The sequence below is a fragment of the Belonocnema kinseyi genome, chromosome 3 (assembly GCF_010883055.1).
Source record: "Belonocnema kinseyi isolate 2016_QV_RU_SX_M_011 chromosome 3, B_treatae_v1, whole genome shotgun sequence".
NCBI lineage: Eukaryota > Metazoa > Arthropoda > Insecta > Hymenoptera > Cynipidae > Belonocnema > Belonocnema kinseyi.
In genome coordinates this window covers 121,011,640-121,032,907 of record NC_046659.1, presented here as the reverse complement: position 1 = coordinate 121,032,907, position 21,268 = coordinate 121,011,640, and the positions used below count along the sequence as shown (strand labels likewise).

Sequence of the window (21,268 nt, the reverse complement as noted above, 5' to 3'; positions counted from 1 at the left end):
CCAAGTAAAAACCATGAAAATTAAGGAAACTAAATTCAGAATAAATCAAAAATGAAATTCTTTTTAAACGTCTAAATCTAAATTCAAGTACGATACTTTTAGAAATCAAAAACTAGAATGGAGTGATCAAAGTTGGATAACTTACTCTTAAATGTCTCAATGTAATTTTGTATAAAACAAATATTTTATTTACAAAAATCGACTTGGGGACAAATAAATATATATTTTTTTAATTCTGCCAAAAATCAGAAGTAATCTTCACACCTAAACAGGTATTAAGATTAGTATAAAAAATAAATTTTTTATCTCGAAATAGATATTTTTGCTTCATTAATTGAAATAAAAATGCATAGACATTTATAAGTTAGGTTTGGTTAAAAATTCTACTATTTGGTTGAAATTTTATCTATTTTGTTAAATATTCGAATATTTTCTTGAAAAATAGTCTTTTATTTCAATTTTGTTGTTGGTGAAAAATGAGCATTTCAATTGAAAATTCATCTCTTTTGTTGAAACTCAACTATTTTTAAAAATTCATTTCATTTTTTCGATTCATAATTAATTTTATAAACTAAAATCATAACAATTCCATTTTTTAATTAATATTATTAATTTAAACTTGACATTTTATGGTTCATAATTCAATTATTTTCTTAATTCCTTTTTTTTTGTTGAATCAAACTGAATTTATTTCAAATTAAAATCTCTTTTTGGTTGGAACATCAACTATTAAATGTTTTAATGAAAATACGTTGACTTTTTGGCTTAAAAATACAATAATTTCTTATAAAATTATATTTTTCATTTGGTAATTAACTTTTTTTGTTAAAATCATACTTTTGCGTTGAAAAATTATATATTTGAGCTAAGTTGATAATTTAACTTTTTTTTTGGCTAAAAATAATTTTTTTATCTGAAAATGTATCTATTTAGAATAATTTATATATTTTGATAAAATTTCGTCTTTTTCAATAAAAAATTAATTTTGTTTGTTAAATGTTCATCTTTTTCGACATGGAATGAAATATTTGGGTAAAAATTAGTTTTTTTTTTGTTAAATTCAACAGGTTGAAAATTAATTTTTTTTATTATGAATTTGTTAAAATGAAAATTTGACAATTCGATAATTGGCTCAAAAAAAAATTCTTTTAGTTTAAAATTCTACTAATTGGTTAAATTTTTTTGATTGAAAATTTGTTTATATTGTTAAAGATTCAACTTTTTTGTTAATAATTCGTTTTTTTTTATTTCAATAGGTAAAAAATTTATACTTATGGTAGAAATTTCATTTCTTAATCTGAAAATTTATCCATTCAATTTTTAGATAAAAATTAAAAATTTTTGTTATAAATTTTATTAATTTCGTTGAAAATTCCACTATTTTCCTAAAAATTCGTCTTTTTTGATTACAAAGTTTTATATTTAGTTCAAGATTCAACTATTTGCTTAATAATTTGTCTTTTTTCTCATAATTTAACTGGTTAGACATAGATATTTCTGTTTGAAAATTTATTTGTGAATCTGAAAATTCAATTGTTTAATTTTTGGATAAAAATGTGACCGTTCTGTTGAAAGCCTAATTAATATGTTGAAAATTCCACTATTTTTGTTCAAATTTTATTTTTGGTGGTCGAAAATTCATTATTCTTGGTTGTACATGAACATATTTTATTTAAAATTCAACTGCATTCGAAATAATGTATCTTTTGGCTAGAAAATTGAACAGCTGGGTTAAAAGTTCAAATATTTGGTTAAAAACTCGTCTTTTTCCTTGAAAGTTCAACTATTTCAGTATAAATGCAACTTTTTGGTTCAAAATTAATTTTTTACTATTAAAAATGATTTTTATTTGGTAGCAAATTTATCTGTTTTGGAAGAAAATATTTTTTCTAAGGAAGTACGGGATTTCCTCGATTTTGATAGAATTTTTGACTACTTAGCTTCTTAGTCCATAATGAATAATAATAAAAATAACATAACTGAGAGAAAATTTTTGGCAACCAAATAATTTGGCACTTAATTATTATTTATATGATTACTATTATTTTTTCTGTATTTCTCGGGGTAAATGAACACAAAGGGAATGGGAGCATCACGCGCTATCTTTTCAAGTACAACTGGATCGAAACTCGTTTTACGATTCTGACCATATTTATAAACTGTAAACATGTTTGAGAAATCAAGTTCGCTACCTGAAATTTATCAGGAAACGATAAAAAGGGTTTTATTAACAATTTATTCAAGTTCAAGTTAAAAAAAAATCACTCAGAAACATATTTGTTTTGAATTAATGAAATCATTTCTTTAACATATATATTTTTTATTTAGCACAAAATAACTTCAAAATAAAAAAAATTCAATTAAAAAAAATGTTCACTGAAATAAAAAGAGTTTCTGGAAAAAAAGGAATTTCTTTGTCATGGTTTAATTTATTTTGTTTAGTTTTTCTATTTAAGCAGTTTAAAAATTAAAAAATTTCTTTATGTGCTATTTTTCATCAAAATTAAAAACATGTACGATTGTTTAATAATAAGAAATTATTAATAAACAAAAATTTCTGAACGAACAAATGGTTTAACTGATTTCAAATTTGTATTCACTTCTTTTGAATGCACAAAAAACATAGTCTGGTTGATTATTCAATTGGGCCGACTAAAAAATCTCGAAAACTAAAATTCCCGACACTGAAAAATTAAAAAATTTGAAGATTCCCGCATAATGAAATTTCCAAACAGTTTATAACATTACCGAATTAGACAATTCCCGAAAAATGTTAATATTACCTAAAGGACTGAAACTTCCCAAACAATATAATTCCCGACACTGTAAAATTCCCGAATTGAACAATTCTGGAATAAAAAAATTTGAGGATCGGAAAGCTCCCAAATAATAAAATTCCCGAAACGTTTCTAATATTAATAAATTGAAAAGTTCCTAAAAAGTTGATAACATTACCGAATTCAAAAATTCCCGACAGTTTATAATATTACCAAATTCTTAAATTCTCGAATAATTAAATAGCCGATACTATGAAATTCTCGAAATATGAAATTCCCAAGTTTTAACAATTAAGATTTTTTATTTGTAAAATTAATTAAATATTAAAACTAACATTATGTTATAATCCCAATTTTTCTTTACAATAAAATTTTCAATTGTTTATATTTGGGAATTTTATAATTCGGGAATTCTCAAATTATAAAATATCTGGATTTAAACAATTAAGTTTTTTTATTTATAAAATTAATTATTATTATACCAGTAAACCATTTCTCTTTCAAGCAAGCGTGACTCAATCAGTAATTAATTAAATTATTACAATTACATTTTTTTTATTCATGAAGAAATTTTTTATTCTTTATATTTGGGAGTTTTATAATTCGGCAATTTTATTATTGGGGAATTTTCTATTACGGTAATTTTACAGTTTCGCGAGTTTTCAGCCTCCCATATTACGGAATTTGAAAATTCCTAAATAATAAAATTACAGAAAATTGCGGGATTATAAAACATCCTTACTAGAAAATTTGGAATTTCAAATAACTATAATTAAAACAAAATTTTCATCCAGAAATATGTTCTTTTCAAGTATTGTTATTTTTAATTAAAAAAATAGCTTTAAAAGCTTTTAACATTAAAAATCATTTTCTCTTTGATAAAAAGATTTGATTATGGTATTATTAATAAATAAATAATATTTATAAAAAAAGTTTTAATTTTTTGAATTCATTAATGGGACGACTTAAAAATTCCGAAAAAGAAAATTCCCGACTCTGTAAAATTTCCGAATTGGAAAATTCCCGAACTAGAAAATTCCCTGATTAAATTTCTTTATAAATATTATTTATTTATTAAAAATACAATAATAAAATATTTTTATGAGCAAAAAAATTATTTTTTACGTTTCAAAAGTTATTTTTTGAATTTAAAATAACAATAATTGAAAAAATATACATGTGGATAAAAGTTTTTTTTTCAATCCTTGCTGTTTGGAACAGAAAAAATCATTTCAAAAACTTAAAACATGAAAAAATTATTATTTTTCCGTAAAAATAGTTGATTATTATATTTCTAATGAATAAATATTTATAAAAAAAGTGTCATTGTTTAAATTCTGAAATTTTATAATCAGGGAATTTTCTAGTTAGGATATTTTAAAATTTATAATTATATATTTCTATAATTTTCATCAACCGAAAATGATATAATTGGTTTAATCTACTGAGAAATAAATTAAATCCTGATACATGCCCGGAAGATTGAATTTTTCATGTGTGTAACTTTAGTTTTTAGAAGCCTCATGTCCAGCGCGTATGTCATAACCGAGTAAATGAGTAGCTGTCCGTGTTTACGTAATCTAACATACGTTATGTAAGTCAGGTAGATTGAATCGTGTTGAATAAAACAATTAAAAATTTTATCCTTCAAAATAATGTTATTTACCAATAAATTAGTTTTTTACAGACAAGGATTTCAAATGGTAATTGTTGAAAACTGTAAAATTCCCGCTGGAATCATGGTTGGATAAGTGTGATTACCAAAGCTATAAATTAAAAAAATTCGAGGTCTGAAAATAAATGCATAGTGATTTTCGCGTATTTCCTAGTTATTTTCATTCATTTTCCACAAAATAAATGAACTTTTAGCCAAACAGTTGAATTTTAAACGAAATTGATAAATTTTCAACCAAAGAGATTAATTTTCTACAAAAAAGAAACGATTATGGAAATAGAACATTTAAAACAAATAAAAAGTTCAAAGCTTCGAGTAAAAATCCTATCGAAATTTTTCATTCCATGAGTAAAAATAATAAAACTAGAACACTTCAGGAATTTCGGGATATTGAAAGTTCAGTTTTAAAATTTCTTCAATTATACCATTTTGGGACTTTAATTATTTTAGTTCCTTAAAATTTCTTCATTTTTCTGGTTTGATTAACTGTTACTTTCAGAATTTCACTTCCGTTTATTAAAATTTCCGATAGTTTAAATTTTTTTTGGTACATTAAAACTTGAAAAATTCTCTGTTTTTTGAAATTTTATGTTTCGCAAAATATAGTAACGTGAAAAATTACAAAAATGATTCCACTAGAATTTACAAATTTTAGCTACAGTTTTTCAGTAAATCAAAATAAAGAGGAAGAGTCTGACTTATGCCGGATCTTACGAAAGGCGTAGTACCGCGTCAGTTGTAAATGAGAAGCATTGCCAGTACTGATCAACTGTTCTGTCCCAGGGGTTGGCGTGGTACTGTTTCAATACTGTCTCAGTACCGAATTGAAGTGCTGGCTAGAAGCCGACTTGAAAGTTTTGCCGAGCGTCAGTGCGGTACTGGCTCAGTACTGTCCCAGTATTGAGTCCAAGTCCTGGCTGGAAGTCGATTTAGGAGTTTTGCCAAGCGTTGGCACGGCACTGGTTCAGTACTGTATCAGTAACGAAACCAAGTTTTGGCTGCAAGTCGACTTGGTAGTTTTGCCGAGAGTTATTGCGGTACTGGCTCAGTACTGTCCCAGTATTGAGTCCAAGTCCTGGCTGGAAGTCGATTTAGGAATTTTTCCAAGCTTTGGCACGACACTGGTTCAGTACTGTCTCATTACTAATTCCAACTGTTGGTTAAAAGCCAATTCAGGAGTTTTACAGAATGTTGGCGCGGTACTGGTTCAGCAATGCCCCGGTATGGGGTCCAAGATTTATAAATATTTCTAGATACTACGTAGTTTGCGACGTCGGAATTTTTAATCATCATATAAATGCAAAAAAGGCGACTAGTAGATCCACTTGTTGGCCCACTTCGGAAAAGATATAGTATACCACGTCGTTTACTATACCAATTTTCGACCTAGTCTACGACGGCAGATCCTACTTTGGCTTCTGCGTAATTTGCAACGTAGTTTTCTACGCACTTTACGCCTTTGGGATTTTGAATATGGACATGAGTGCAAAAAAAGACGACTTGCAGTTGCACTGATTGAAACGACGAATATAAAGGGAAAAGATCGGCAAAAACATGTGGAAATACTTGAAAAATGGAAAAATGGGAAGGGTAAAAATTCTACTATTTTGTTTACGATTCAACTATTTTGTTAAAAATTTGCTTTTTTAAAAAGAAACTTACATTTTTTAACTGAAAATTTGACTGATCTACTTTTTACTTAAGATTGATAGCTTTTGCTTGAAAATTAATATTTTTATTTAAATATTCAAATATTCATTTTTGTATTAAAAATTCATCTTTTTCATTAAAATTTTCCATTGTGTGATTGAAAGTTTAAATACTTTATTGAAAATTTATTTTATTGGATTGAGAACTGTTTTGTTAAGAATTCATTTTTTTCTGAAATTTAATTTTTCTTAAATTAAATTATTATATTTTTGGTTATAAATTGATTGTTTTTATTTGAAAGTCCAACTGTTTGGTTAGTAATTCATTTATTTTGTTGTAATTTCATCTTTTATGGAAAGAAATCATTCTTCTTAGCTGAAAATTCAACTACTTGGTCGAAAGTTACACAATTTTGCTAAAAATTCAATTTATTGGTTGTAGAACGATAAATTTTAGTTCAAAATTAAACTCTTAAGTTAAAAATGATATTTTTTGTTTAAAATTCAACTAATTAGTTGAAATTTAAATTTTTGGTTGAAAATTGATGGCAGTTCATCTCTTTTGTTAGAAATGATATATTTATTGGTGTAAAAGTGAAAATTTGTTGTTGAAAGTTGATCTATCTTGATTAAGAATTCAATTATAAAATTAATAATTATAAAATACAAAAAAAAATTATGAAAATTATAAAATGTTGTGGTTAAAATATCAACTACTTAATTGAAAACCTAACTTCTTTGTTACAAGCAGATTTCTTAATAAAAATTTTAAAAATTTGCATTTTAATTTACTGCTCCTGCATAACTCATGTTCTGTTTCTTGTTACCGAAATTGTTACAAAAATTCGCAGAAGTCTCTATCAAAGATTTTAATTCATACATAACACGCTGGTTATCAAATGCCGGTGATCGAAATGGTGGAAAAAAGCAGATAAGTGCATTATCTGCTCGAGAAGAAAATCCGCAAGAAAATGTTTAAGTCGCTTACTTCTGAGTTAACTTTGTTTACAATTTTTCTTACACAATAATATGTTGATACCCATAGAGTTGCCCTACGTGTTTTTGAAATAAAATAAATATCGTTGCATGGATCTTAAAATTGTTGTTCCTTGTATTTTCTATAACTAAGATTCAGGCCATAGTACCTTTTAGTCATCGTTACTTTCATCCAGGTATCATTTATCGCTTAAACTTCTGTATGCCCCCAAAAATACTCTTGGTAAATTCTTTTTAAATAGGGCAAGAAAACTCCCTTGATATTGAACATCTTAGTTACTTTCTAAACACCTGGGACAGTTTTAATTCTACAAATTTCACCGTTTATGAGAAGAATTAATTTTTTAAATTCGTTTTAAAGAATTTTCATCAAAAATAATTTTTTTTTGTCACAGCACTGTAAATTATAAATTTGTAAACTAAGTCATCATAGTATCGAAATTATAACTCAGAAACTATTTCTGCATAAAACTAAAACTGCTTTGCATTGCTTATTTTGCAATGAGCTCTCTTGTATAAGAAAAAAATATTTTGTCAAAATTAATTGTTCACATAAAATTTAAACATTAAATTCGGTCTTTTAGTAGGCAATTTACCTCCGGTACCAAATACCAGATCTGCCCCGGTATAGACTTTCGCTACAGGCACAGTACTGTTTGCAGTATGGTGTAGTACCCACGAACAACCGCGTCAGTACAGATTTTCAGTACAGGCTTAAAAACATTTTCAGTACCGCCCCAGTACCGACAGCCAGCTCTCAGCTGAGAGTCACTTTGTACTACTGCCAGTACCGCGCCAGTGCAGACTTTAAGTACAGGCATATTACCATTTTGAGTACCACCCCAGTACCGACAGAAGACTCCCAGGCGAGTGAAATTTGGTACTTAAGCCAATACCGCGCCAGTACAGACTTACGGTATAAGAATATGCCCATTATTAGTGACGCCCCAGTACTGATAGACAACTCCCTGCCAAGTGACATTTTGTACTTGTGTCAGTACCGCGCCAGTACAAACTTTCGGTACAAAAAATAATACCATTTCCATTACCATGCCAGTACATAGTTTCGGTACAGACATAATACTATTTCCAGTACCGCGCCAGTATAGACTTTCGGTATAGACATAATACCATTACTAGTACTGTCCCAGTACTGACAGACAACTCCCAGCCAAGTGACATTTTGTACTTATGCAAGTAACGCGCCAGTACATACTTACGGCACAGGCATAATATCATTCCCATTTCCAGTACCGCGCCAGTACAGACTTTCGGTACAGGTATAATACCATTACTAGTACTGCCCCAGTACTGACAGACAACTCCAGCCGAGTGTCATTTCGTGCCAATGTCAGTACCCAGCCGTTTCCAGCTGGTAATATGCCAGTACTATACCAGTACTGCTATTTGCCCGGCCGTACTGGCGCGGTACCCAGGCAGTTGTAAATTTCCACCTTAGGAACAATAGTGCGAATTTGTAATGTTTCGCACAAATTTCTAATTACTTGTACAATTTTGTAGAAGTCTCCGAATTCTAGGAGAAATGGCAGTTTTTAGTCAAATAATTTTTGTCATCTTCATTGGTACCAGAAAAAAAAGGTTAAAAATGATAGAAAACTAAAAAAAAAAGAAAAAATAATTAGACTTGAAAGATTTTTATTAAAAGAAATTACTTGCAACTTTTTGGATGCATAAATTAATGAAGTCATTCAAACCACCCGCTTCACTACTTTCTCTCCCCTATTCATCCGAATGATCCAACTAGCCTTCTCTTCACTTTCCTTCCTCAATACCCTCCCTTAATTCCAATTAACCCCCTTAATTTCCCTTCACTTATTCTACTTACCCCTCTCATTTACCCTCCTTCCCCTTCCCCTCACTTATTTCCCCTCCCGTCACGCCCTTTCCTATCACTTCCCCTATTTCCCCTCATTCCCCCTACTTATTTTATCCTCGTTTCCCATCACCCCCTCAATTTCCCTACTCCCAGCCCTAATTTCTCTGCACTTTCCCCTACCCCCATTTGCCCTCGTTTCTCCTACTCGCCTCCAATAATTTTCCCAACTTTATAAATAATAAACAGAAGTTATAAGCTCCCATAATTTTTGCTACATTTTATTTGGCTTATTTGTATTTTCTTGCAAAATTATTCTAGTTTTAGTAGTCATTTGTAAATAATTTTCAACCTGGGATTTACACCGAATTTAATTCAATTTTTAAAAACTAGTTTTTGTAAAGTATTTATTAACAATAAAAAACTATCCAAGTAAGAATTTTAAGTGTGAAAACTAGCGATACATTTTTTTCCTAGGGTCCGATGGAAAATTAAATAAAAAATACCGACTGATTTTGAAAAAAGGAAACAAAAACTACAATTTCACCTTTTTTATAAAATTAATAATAATTTTTATGCGTAGAAAAAAATTCCGGGTTTTATAGGCAACTGTGGCCAAATTCAAAACAAAACAAAATATTTTCAACAAATTTTACACAATTATACACTAATTTATTTCAAAGAAATTAGTATTAGTAAGTTATTTGGAAATATCATTGTTACATAAATGAATTAGTATTTCTACTCGAGGAAGCGGAATCATTCTAAAGGTATGAGGTCATGTTTCGAATGGAATAAAAGCCTTTTGTGGATGTCTATAATTTCCATCTCAGTTAATCATGTCATTTTGAAACGTCTCGAACATTCAAATGTAGTTCTTAATAAAATGAAAATGATTTTCCATTGTTTGTTAATTGTTCAACCAGTTAACTGTTAAAGGAACACATATGCACAGAAAAAATCCGTGCCAAAACTGGTAATGACGCTGATCACGAATTTAGGGTTCAAATTAAGAAATTCAAAATGGTGGATCCAATATGGCGGACTAAACTACAAAAGTCACGTAATTTGAATGCAAGTCAGTATTAAGTGGTTTTTTAGATCGCTGATGAAGAATTCGGGGTCAAAATTAAAAAATTCAAAACATCTGATTCAGTATGGCGGATCCAATATGTTCGACTTTTTTTGTAATTATATCCCCTTAGATTAACGCTATAAAGTTGCCGGTTTATCTCACATTTTCAGTTTTTCTTTCATTTTTTATTTGTGAACAAATCATAAATTATTGATATAATGTTAATTTAAACAAAAAAGCTCTCAGTAACTGGTTGAAAAAATGGACATTTAATATGATCCATATAGAAAATTAGAACAATATTTCGAATATCTGTTTTATTTCAGAAAAATATATTCATTATTTGTTCATAACTAAGAAGCCAAAGCTAAGTAAAAAATTTCAGAAAAACAGCAGCTTTCTAATATTATTTAAAGAGAATATTATTGTAAACGATAATAAATCCAGTAAACAATTATATTTGTCACCCTAAATTAATTATAACCTCCCTTTAATTGAAAAGTGGACAAAAAGTGGAAAATAGAATAAAATGAAACTTTTCAGAATTGTTTTATAAGAATATTATTATAAATAATAAGAAATAAAATAAAAAATCATTTATGTTAAATTGAATTTACTATTACCTCTCTCTCTTTCTATCTTTCTCTGATTATAATCAAAATATTTACAAATGATCCTCATGACACTTCAATTAAACAAAAATTTACAATGTTCAAGAATTTAAAAAAATTGCTAAAAATCCCAGCTGTTTACCGATGCACAAAATGAAGCGCATTTTTGATAAATATAAAAATATTTTTTTACTTAAATATCAATTTCACGAAAAGTTTAATTGAGTAAAGATTTATCAAAATTTTACAAATTATTTCTGTTATTTTTTTTGTGTCTGCTTTAATCCTATTGTTTAAAATGTTTAAATTTTGTATATGTTACAAAAATTGTTTTTCAATTTACTTCTAGATTTTCCAACTTCTAGACATTTCAAATTAAACAATTTCTAAATTATCAATTGTAGAGATGTGTTCTTCTAATATGTTAAATTGATTAAAAGCTGTAAAAATTAATGAAGAAAATTAACATTTCCAGATACGTAACAAAAATTCGTATCCATCAAAATATTAAAATTAAATAAATAAGAATTTTAAAAAACTAATTAAATTAAAACTTTATTTAATTATTTAATTTTCTTTAAAAAATATTCAGTACCTTTAACATTTAAAAATTGTTCGAAAGTTGCCTTCCGACAAAATATGAAGGATTTCAATTTTTTCTACCGGCATATATTGTTGTTAACGTAAATATAAATATATGTATGGAAATAAAAGAAAAATGTGAAAAAATAAGCCCGAAGGGAAAATTTGGAATCTTAAAAAATATACCAAACAGAAAACTAAAATTCAGCAGAACATGCTGATAGTAAAAAATAAAATCCTAAAAAATATGCCCGAAGATAACATTAACATCCGGCAAAATATGCTGGAATAGAAAGCTAAAATGTCAAATAATACAAAGAAAATGAAAATTATAATCTAGGAAAAAATATGCCCGAAATGAACGTCAAAATTTGGCAAACTATTCCAGAAGAGAAAATTAAAATCTTGAAAAATATGTCAAATGAGAAAATTAAAATCTGGTACCAAATGTCGAAATGGAAGATTAAAATTCGGAAAAATATGCCCGAAATGAAAATCCAAATCTGGCCAAATATTCCGGAAGAGAAAACTAAAAATTGGCCGAATATCAATATTATTGAAATTAAAATGGTTTCTACCATATACTTAATTGGAATGCTGAATAAAGGAGTGCAAATTTAAATTATTCCTCATGCTTTCGTCGATGATCGTAAGGTGCGTGTAGCCTGGAGCGAAACAGCCGAGCTCCCGGGTTCAAGATCGACCATGTGAGGGATCTTGAGAATTTAATGTGAAACTACGGATTCAATGAACTCTTAATCCTTTTCCGCAAGCAACTCAGAGTTTTGTTTGCTATTTATTTTCTTATATTTGGAGGCGTATTATTGCAAAAGTGAAAATAAAAACATAATTTACATTTTGAGTAATAAGTAAGAAATAATTAATTAATTAATTTATTTTTATTCTTTTATTTATATTTTACATTTATTTTTGAAAGTAGTTATTACTTATATATAATTTGTTAGATTAATTAGTTTCCAAAATTATAAGATCAATTTTGTTTAAATTCTGTATATTACTATTCAAAATGTTTTAAAAATAAAAAATAGCCGTTTAGACCTCTAAATGTAAATTATAAATAGTGAAATAGAAAAATGAGATGTATTAATATTTTAAACTTCCCTTTTTGTTATTTATCTTAATAAATTTTTTGTATACCAGTTGATATCTTTATATACCGAATAAATAAATTTTTTAGCAACACAGAACTAAGATTCCTGAACAAATTAGTTTGAAAATTCAAAGAAAATGTCCTAACTTTTTGGAAAATGTGAAAAAAAAAAGTTTTTTCGTTTCAATCATATGCACACAATTTTGGAAACGGTTGACATGTCGAACTTGAAATTTCTTTAACTTAAACTAAAGAGAAATTTTATTATTTTGCTTTTTTATGCAAAAAAATATTTTCCTCATTTAGAAATTTTGTCATCTTGGAAGTTTGGCAGGACAGAAAGTTTCTCCGAATTTTCTTATTTTTAGTTTTTAAATAAAATAAATAATTAAAAAAACGGATGGTATCAACTGATTCCACATTCCACTCTGATTTCTACTTGCAGAAAGTACATATTAAAGAATGAGATATTCTTATTTTTCTAATTAATAATATTTATTTAGTTTTTCTTTATATTTAAATATACTTTTTACTTAAATGAAGTAGAAAAATTTAATTGTACGGAACTAAGATTCTTTCAAAAATTATAAAAATAAGGGTTGTTTTTCTCTCCCATGAAGACCAAACGCAATTATTGCTGGTGGAATTTCAGGGACGAACAACGAACCCGAGAAACACACAACACACACACACACACACACAGCGTAGCATTAAATCAGAACTTCAGTCATTGAAAGTCCTTGTGATCTAATTATTTTCCTTTTAAAATTAGAAAGAAACTGTAATATTTGGTTTTGGCAAAAAGTAATTTTTCTGAACTGTTTTCCCAAAATCACTTCAAAATTATTAATTCTGTTGAAAAATAAAAAAGTTAAAAACAAGTAATTGTATTTTTCCCAGAATGCTCCCAAAAAATGTACTAAGTTCGTCAGAGTCATCGATTATAACTTTCTAAATTGGATTTCCTAAAAAACCCCACTTAAATTTTTTTTAAATTTTGGGTAATATATACTGTATATCTTGTGACTTTCGTTTTTGGTAAACCATTCCTTTACATTGAAAAAGGAAATAATTTCGGAAAAGCTTTAAAAGTGAATTTTTTGACAAAATACTAAATTTTGAAAAAACTTTCTAAGAATTTTCATTTTTTTAATTGGTAAAAAGCGATATTATCTTAAATGAAAGTAATAAATATTTTATTATTTTTTACTACGCAATTTTTTTTAAACCTTACATCCTGGTCTCTTCAGAATATATATTGGTTCAGTTTTTTTTAAGAATATGAGCCTTCACGATTATTTATGAATCATCATTTTGGGCGTTTTCATTAGCATTGAAGGCCTGTCATGTTGAATTTATCTTATAATTCGTATCTGTATCACTGGGGATTTGAATAATATTTCTGTTGAATGGTACAAATTTAAACTGAAATATTTTATTGATTTAATAAATACATGTTCAAATAAAAAATTGGCTATTATTATATTTTTTTAGGAAAATCAAAATATATTATTTCTTTGCTATTTAAATATTTCGATATTTCGAAATTTTGAAAAGATCAAATAATAATGTAAAACTTTAAAATATTTCAAAAATTTTTTAATAGAGTGTAGGTTTTTAAAGGTTTCAAACGAAAAATTGAAAAGCTTTGAGGAATTTTGTAAGATTTCAAGAGAATCAATCAATTTTCTTAAGATTCCTAGATAAATGTAAAATAATTTCTTATTATGAAAAAAATTAATGTTAAATGAATATTTAATACAGTTTTAAAATATTTTAAAACATCTCTAATATTTGCAACAAAGAATCTTGAAGGTTTTGAAGAAATACATTTAATTTTGCAGATTTTTTCAATAAAAAAAAACTAATCACTTTAAAAAATATTTAAAAGTTTTGAAATAATTTAAAAAATAATTCCGAAATCAGAAAAATTAATGAAAATTAAAACCGAGATGCAGATTTTTAATTATTTGGAAATAAACTTTTAAAAATTGAATTTCAAGAGAATAATCAAAAAGGTTTCGAAGGAATTCTAAAATTGTCGAAGAAGAATGTGGAAGATTGGAAAAATTGGAATCGACTTGATACATATTTACAAGGATAAGAAGTTTTAAAGATTTATAAATAATTCATTATTTTTAATATTTTGAAACCTTTAAAAAAAATTTTAAAGCCTTCCAACAATTGGTAAGGTTTAAAGATAACAAAGAATCTTAAGATTCCTGGAAAAAATTTCATTGTTTTTTTAAATAAAAAGTTGAAAATATTTTTAAAAATTTTAAAAGATTTTCAAAAATGGGTATACTGATATACCCCCCGAAAAACAAAAATCGGGACACTGTAAAATTTCCGAAATAAAAAATATTCAAAGTGGAACATTCTTGAAAGTTTATAATATCTCTGGAATTGAAAATTTGCCAATGTAAAAAATTAAAAATGGTTTAAATACTAAATAAGTAAAAAACAAAAAATAAGATAAGATTGCTAAAGAGTACTTTCTACAAGTACTATTCAGTACTTGAAAAATTCCTAAATATCTTTAAAAATTAACCAGAATTTCGGATTTTCTCTCTCGAAATTTATAGAAATCTTTTAAAATATTTTTAAACTCTCTCTAAAACTTAATTTTTCAAAATAAAAAATCATTAAAAAATTTTCCCAGAAATATTCAGAAATTGTTCTTATTCACTTGAAACTTTTTGAAATCCTTAAATAGCTTATTTTATTATTATTATTATTATTATCATTATTATTATTATTATTATTACACCATTAGGCCACTTCCCTTTCGGGGTAGGCGTGACTCACTCGGCAGGGGAAAGGAGTAGTGTGTGGAAGGGATAGAGATTTTTCAGATTGATCCAGAATTCTCTTGTTATTTATGTAAATAACACGTTCGTTCCAAAACACTGCTCTGACCCTGGTTGCTGATCAATCTCTCTAGCAATCACCCCAAGCGAAGAACCTCACGAAGTCCTTATGTAAGGTTCCCCACTTGGGTCCATTAATAGCCAAGGTCCTTGTTTAAGGCGTCATTCACTCTACTGACACTCTTTTTATTAACTATTTGCGGCCATATATAATCTTCAAAAATCTGCATTAAAAGAAAATTTTGAAATTTCCACAATTTTTAAATTATTTAACAATCTTTTTAAAGCTTATAAGTCGTTGGAGTATCTTTTAAAATAAATCGAATTTTTTTAATATATTTTTTTTAATTCTGAATAAACTTCTATACTTTTTTAAATATACTTTTAAAATTATTTGAATTTTTCCTTAAATTAAAAAAATTCTGGGTAATAAAATATTTCAAATTTTCTGGGGAATCTGAATGAACCTTTAGAATTTTTATTGTAACTTTTGAAAAGTGTTAAAAACATATTACTTTGTTCCTTCAAAAATTGCAAACATTTGATTTACATACTTTTTCAAAATACTTAAAAAGCTTCTAATTTTTATCTCAACATTTTCAAAAATCTAAATTTTGTTTGATGTGTTTATAAATCTTCATAAGATTTAAAATTTTCTCGAATCTTTTCAAAACAGGTCTTTTTTTGGTTTCATTTTGCTCATCTTTTTAAAAGTGTGCAAATATTAATAAATTGTTGTGTGATAATGACTCGAAACTTTTAAAAATAAATTTTAGCATGACAAAAAATCACTTGTTGAAAAATTTCCCTAGTAAACTGGAATCAGAGAGATTTCTCTGATTTTCAGAAAAAATTCCTAATCTTTTCAATCCGTGACCCATTCCTAACAATTTGAACCAGTGAGTTTTTGTTGTGAAACAGTTCAATTTCTTACTGATTCAGTGACTTATTTCTCGCTGCGATTCAAATGGCGCGGAAAGTTTTTAATTTTCATCGATAGGTAAAGAAACTGAAAGAAACGAAATGTTAATTTTAAAAAAATATTATAGTTAGAGAATAAATAGTACAAGACAAATTAGATGAGCTTATAAGCAACTTTATTGTTGATCAGTTTCAGGATTCTTTACAGTTTGAATGATGAAAGATGATGAATGGTGTTGAGGGAAAAAAGATGATTATTTATTTATGAAATTTGGAAAAATCGGTGATTACTTATTTATGAAATTTGGAAATATCGGTGCGACGGATCATGAAGTTGAAATTATAATGCATATGCGATTGGTTTAACGACCGGAAGTCCGGAATAACTGGTGACAAGAGGCTGATATGGAAGAGGCGCGATTCCATAGTAATTGGTATAGTAACTAGGATAGCTGCTGTAAACCAGAGGTTGAGCCAATAATTCAGGTTTGGGTGCAGGTTCAGGACCTGGTGCAGGTCCAGGAGCTGGTGCGGGTTCAGGAGCTGCAGCAGCCAAAGCCAAAATGGCGACGAAGACAAACTAAAAAAAGCGAAAAAATTTTCATTATGATAATTATTCTGCTTCCTGCTGTATGACACCCGGGTATCCGGATTAGAAGATATAAAAAATTGACATGCAGAGATCAAAAATAGGATGAGATAGAGAATATGAAATTTAAAAAAGACGTTAAAGATGTTTGGCAAAGACAGAACAAAAATTCAAGTAGATAGACAAAGAATAGGATGAGATAGAGAAGATGGTATAGAAAAAGATATACGTGAATTTAAATCAACAAAAAGATAGTAAAAGATAGACGTTTATAGACGTGCGATACGATGGGATAGAGAAGAGATAGACAAGAATTTAGATTAATATAGATAGAAAAAAATTGACATAAACAGATAAATAATGAGATGTGATAGAGAAGAAGGGCTTGAAAAATACGTGAATTTACATTGATAAAGAGTTCAAAAAATATTCACGTAGGTAGACAAAGGATACGGTGAGATAGAGAAGATGGTATTGAAAAGGATAGACATTGATAGGTGAATCACAGGATGAGATAGAGAAAAGGGGATTGAAAAAGAGATCGAGTAGTATACATTTCTCTATTTCCTTGTATCATAAAAATTCAAAATTGTTATCATGTGATTTTTATTTACAAATTTTATAATTTATTTATGAAAAGGATAATATAGTTGATTGAACATTAACTGGCAAGTCAAACAAAACACGCTTAAAAAAAGTGACTATAACTCTCAAAAATTTCTCAATCTGCGCATTTTTTTATCATATTTGTTATAAGAATAAGAAAGATGTATTTAATTTTATTTTTAAATGTTTTTATATTACTTTAAATTGGATTAAAACCCAAAATCACTTAATAAATATAAAAAATGATTAAAAAATAACCTATCATTGTTTATAACAATACGATTGCGAATAAAGAAGTATTAATTTATAATAAACAATCAAGTTATGCTTTACGAATCTTTTATTACAGAGTAGACAATAATATGTTTAACTTTATGTATTAAATAAAGTAAATAATCTTTTTTTTAAATTGAAATCGAGGAATCTCTTAAGAATTCATGTTGCTTTATTAAAAAGAAATAATTTTAAATCAGCTAAAAATGTTCGGGTGGCAAACAAGTTTTTGTGCGTAAATTAACTTTGATCTTAAGTTACTTATTCGATTTGTATTTTATAATCAAATTTTTTTAATTATTAAAAGATTTGTGTATTTGAAATTTTTTATGAAAATTTTAATTCATTTGTTATGTAAGAAGCAAGTTTTTCTATATTTTTATTCTCCAATTTATAAAAATGATCTAATATCTGTTATAAAACTATCTAGAAATAATTCCCAGTAGACAAGAATAATTATGAAAAATTCGTTATTACACAAAAAAATTATTAAACAAAAGTTATTTTTCGGGATTGGCAAGTATAGTTTCTAATCTTGAAGAATGGCACATTTTTGCTTTAAAATATTCTGCACTATTTTTCGAAATTTTAAAAAATCATTTTAAATGTTTGGGGACTGTAAAACCATTCTTGACAATAAAAGAGTATTTAAAACTTTTGTCAGGAAATTTGAAAAAAGGGTTCCATTTTAACTAAGATAGAGGGAAATCATTTTTGTTGATTGAAATCCGGTGTTATGGTACAAAATGTGAGATAAATTAATATTTTGTCAAGACAAATTGAAAATAGAGGCTATTTGATAATTGTTTAAGTAATGTTTATAAATGAATTCACAGTATAGATATTTTTCAATAAATAGGATCACTTTTTTATTGTCATCAAAAACACATCATTACTCGATTCCATAAACACAAATTAAGCGTATTTGTTGTAAAATTTTCGAACTGTAAATTTGTTTACGAAAATTATTTAAGCAATTAATAAGTCTTGTGTATTTTTGAAGCATCATAGCAAAAATTATCAAAATGTCACTCGTAGTTGATTTCTCAGAAAAATGGAGTCTCTGTTTCTTGAAAAACACCCACTTTGTGAATTTGTTTTTAGAAGTTCTTTAAACAATTGCCAAATATTGTCAATTTTTAAGTTTTCACAATGAAAAATTTATTTATTTTTAATTTCATCCAAAAACTCTGGATTTCAATGTGCTCAGCAGTTCCAATTCCGAAACATATGACTTTACACTTTCAACTAAAAGATTTAATTTTCTAACTAATAAGACAATGAATTTTCTACTCAAAACGATACATTTTAAACCAACACAATAAATTTCAAAACATTGTTGCATTTTCAATCAAAGAAATACATTTTTAAAAAAGCAGTTAAACTTCAACCAAATAGTTATATTTTGTACCAGATTGTTTAATTTTCGAGCTGCAAATACGAATTTTCTACAAAATAGTTGAATTTTCAGGCAAATAGTTAAAATTTTCAATAAAAAATTTAAGTTTTAACCTGAAAAATGTGATTTTTTAATAAAAAAAGTAAATGTTGATATTTTAACAACAAAAATGTTAATTTGGAATCAAAACCAATTGAAATGATTAATAAAGACGAATTTGCATCGAAAGACTGAAATCTTGAACTAAAACAGTTTAATTTTCAACCAAACTATTTTTTTTAAAACAAAATATATAAATATTAAAAAAAAACTTTTAACTGAAAGGATTTCTTTTCTATAAAAAAGACGAATTACGAATCACGAAATGAATTTTCGAATAAATAGGTAGATTTTAAACTAAAAAAGGAGAAATTTATAACCTAAAAATGTAAATTTTTACTCAAAAAAGAAAAAGTTTTGATATTTCCACAAAAAATGATTTTAATTTGAAATCAAAAATATTTGAAAATAATCAATGAAGACGAATTTTGAACAAAATACTTCAACTTCAACTAAAATAGAAGAATTTTGAACCAAACGGTTTAAAAAAAATACATAATTTTTCGACAAGACAGTTACACTTTCAACCAAAAAGTATTAATTTTCTACAAAAAAAGACCAATAAAAAAAAACATGAATGTTCTACTACAAATGGTAAATGTTAACAATTCAAAGCGAAAAGAAAGTGCATCAAAATAGTTGCATTTTTTATCAAATAAAAATTACTAGTCAACGAACAAGAAAAGTTTTAAACAAATTTATTTGACTTGAAAGACAAAAAAGAGAATTTTCAAGAAATAAGTAAAATTTTCAACCCAAGAGGATAACTTTTAAAGAAAATTGTTAAGTCTTCAACAAAACACCCTATCTGAAAAATAGTTTAGCCTCCCCATATAAGGTAATTCATACACGGCCCGCTGCTCAAAATGATTTATAATTATCCCGATTTTACAAAATTATAAACTTTTGAACCTGAAAGAGGCACTTTTTCTAAGAAAAAAATTGAATATATTTTGAGATGAGGATAATTTTTGATATCAGAAATTTTACTTACCGATTTGAACATGTTGAATTTACTGGTGCTTTCAAGAGTAGATATGCTGAAGTACCTAGAAACCGTCCCTTTTATACCTTTAAAATTTTTTTTGGTCCCTTCCAGTTCTCCAGTTCTGAGACCAGGAGAAGGGTGGAACTTGGTTCTAGAAGAAAGGATTGACCGGGCGTGCATTACTTCTGGAAAAATGTTAAGTGATGCTCAAGGTCGATCCCCTCGGGTGTGGTTCTACAACTTAGTTTTCAGATTCAAAGTCCGGTTTTCACTATAAACCATGATTTTTAATTCAAAATTATAATTTTTAAATAACTATTTATTTTGCAGGCTTATTTGCTTTTTAAGGTTATACAAATATAATTTTTCTAAGATTCTGGTGAATATTGAAAAAGATTTTTCATCATTTTAGAGTTGTCAAATAAAAATTTCAACAGAAAAGTCAATTCTTAAATGAATATTTAAATTTTCAAACAAAAGAGATTAATTGGAAATAGCTGTTTTCTAACAAAAAAAGATTAAATATTTTCCAAAACGACGAGTTTTCAACAAAATTGTTATATTTTCTAACAAAGAGATAAATTTTGAACTAAAATTACGAATTTTCAATTAAACGAGTGAATATTTCACAAAGTAGTTTTACTTTTGACATAGTAGTTGAATTTACAACCAAAAGACATGAATAAATAACGAAAAATATAATAGTTGCTATTAAGACTAATCAAATTTTTTATACTTAAGCAAACAATTGAAATTCAATGAAAGTCGGAATTTAAACTAAATTATGTGAATTTCTAAACCGACAACACGAATTATTGGCAACATTATTGAATTTTCAACTAAAATAGACTCGTCAGTCCACAGAGAAAAAAATGGTAGGTTAATTAGAAATTAAAGGAAAGAATAATTTTTAGTACAAAATAAAAATTTTAATTACTATTTCTTCTTAGCTTAATTCGTTTAATCGTTCTGAAAGTTATATGAATATAACTTTTCAAAGATTCTGGAGAAAATTAAAACGAAATGAAAGTTTTCGATATGCTAAATAAAAAATTGCAACAAAAATTCAATCTTCAAAAAAAGTGGAATTTTCTACTAAAAAATATTAAGTTACAACCAAATGTTTTTCGAACCTAAAAAGATGGACTGTTTTCTATAAGGACGAATTTTTTCCTAATCAGCTTAATTGTTTAAATAAAACATATCAATTTTC

At 26.8% G+C, this 21,268-nt stretch overlaps 1 protein-coding gene across 1 annotated transcript; it reads right to left on the bottom strand.

Moving 5' to 3' along the window:
• Positions 1-16,255: 16,255 nt before the first annotated feature.
• LOC117169487 (neuropeptide-like 4) lies at positions 16,256-20,148 on the bottom strand. Its single transcript, XM_033355891.1, has 2 exons — positions 20,062-20,148; positions 16,256-16,681 (listed from the first exon to the last, which is right to left on the bottom strand). Exons 1-2 carry the CDS (start codon positions 20,071-20,073, stop codon positions 16,442-16,444), a joined length of 252 nt encoding a protein of 83 aa, XP_033211782.1. The 5' UTR covers positions 20,074-20,148; the 3' UTR covers positions 16,256-16,441.
• Between the last annotated feature and the right edge of the window lie 1,120 nt (positions 20,149-21,268).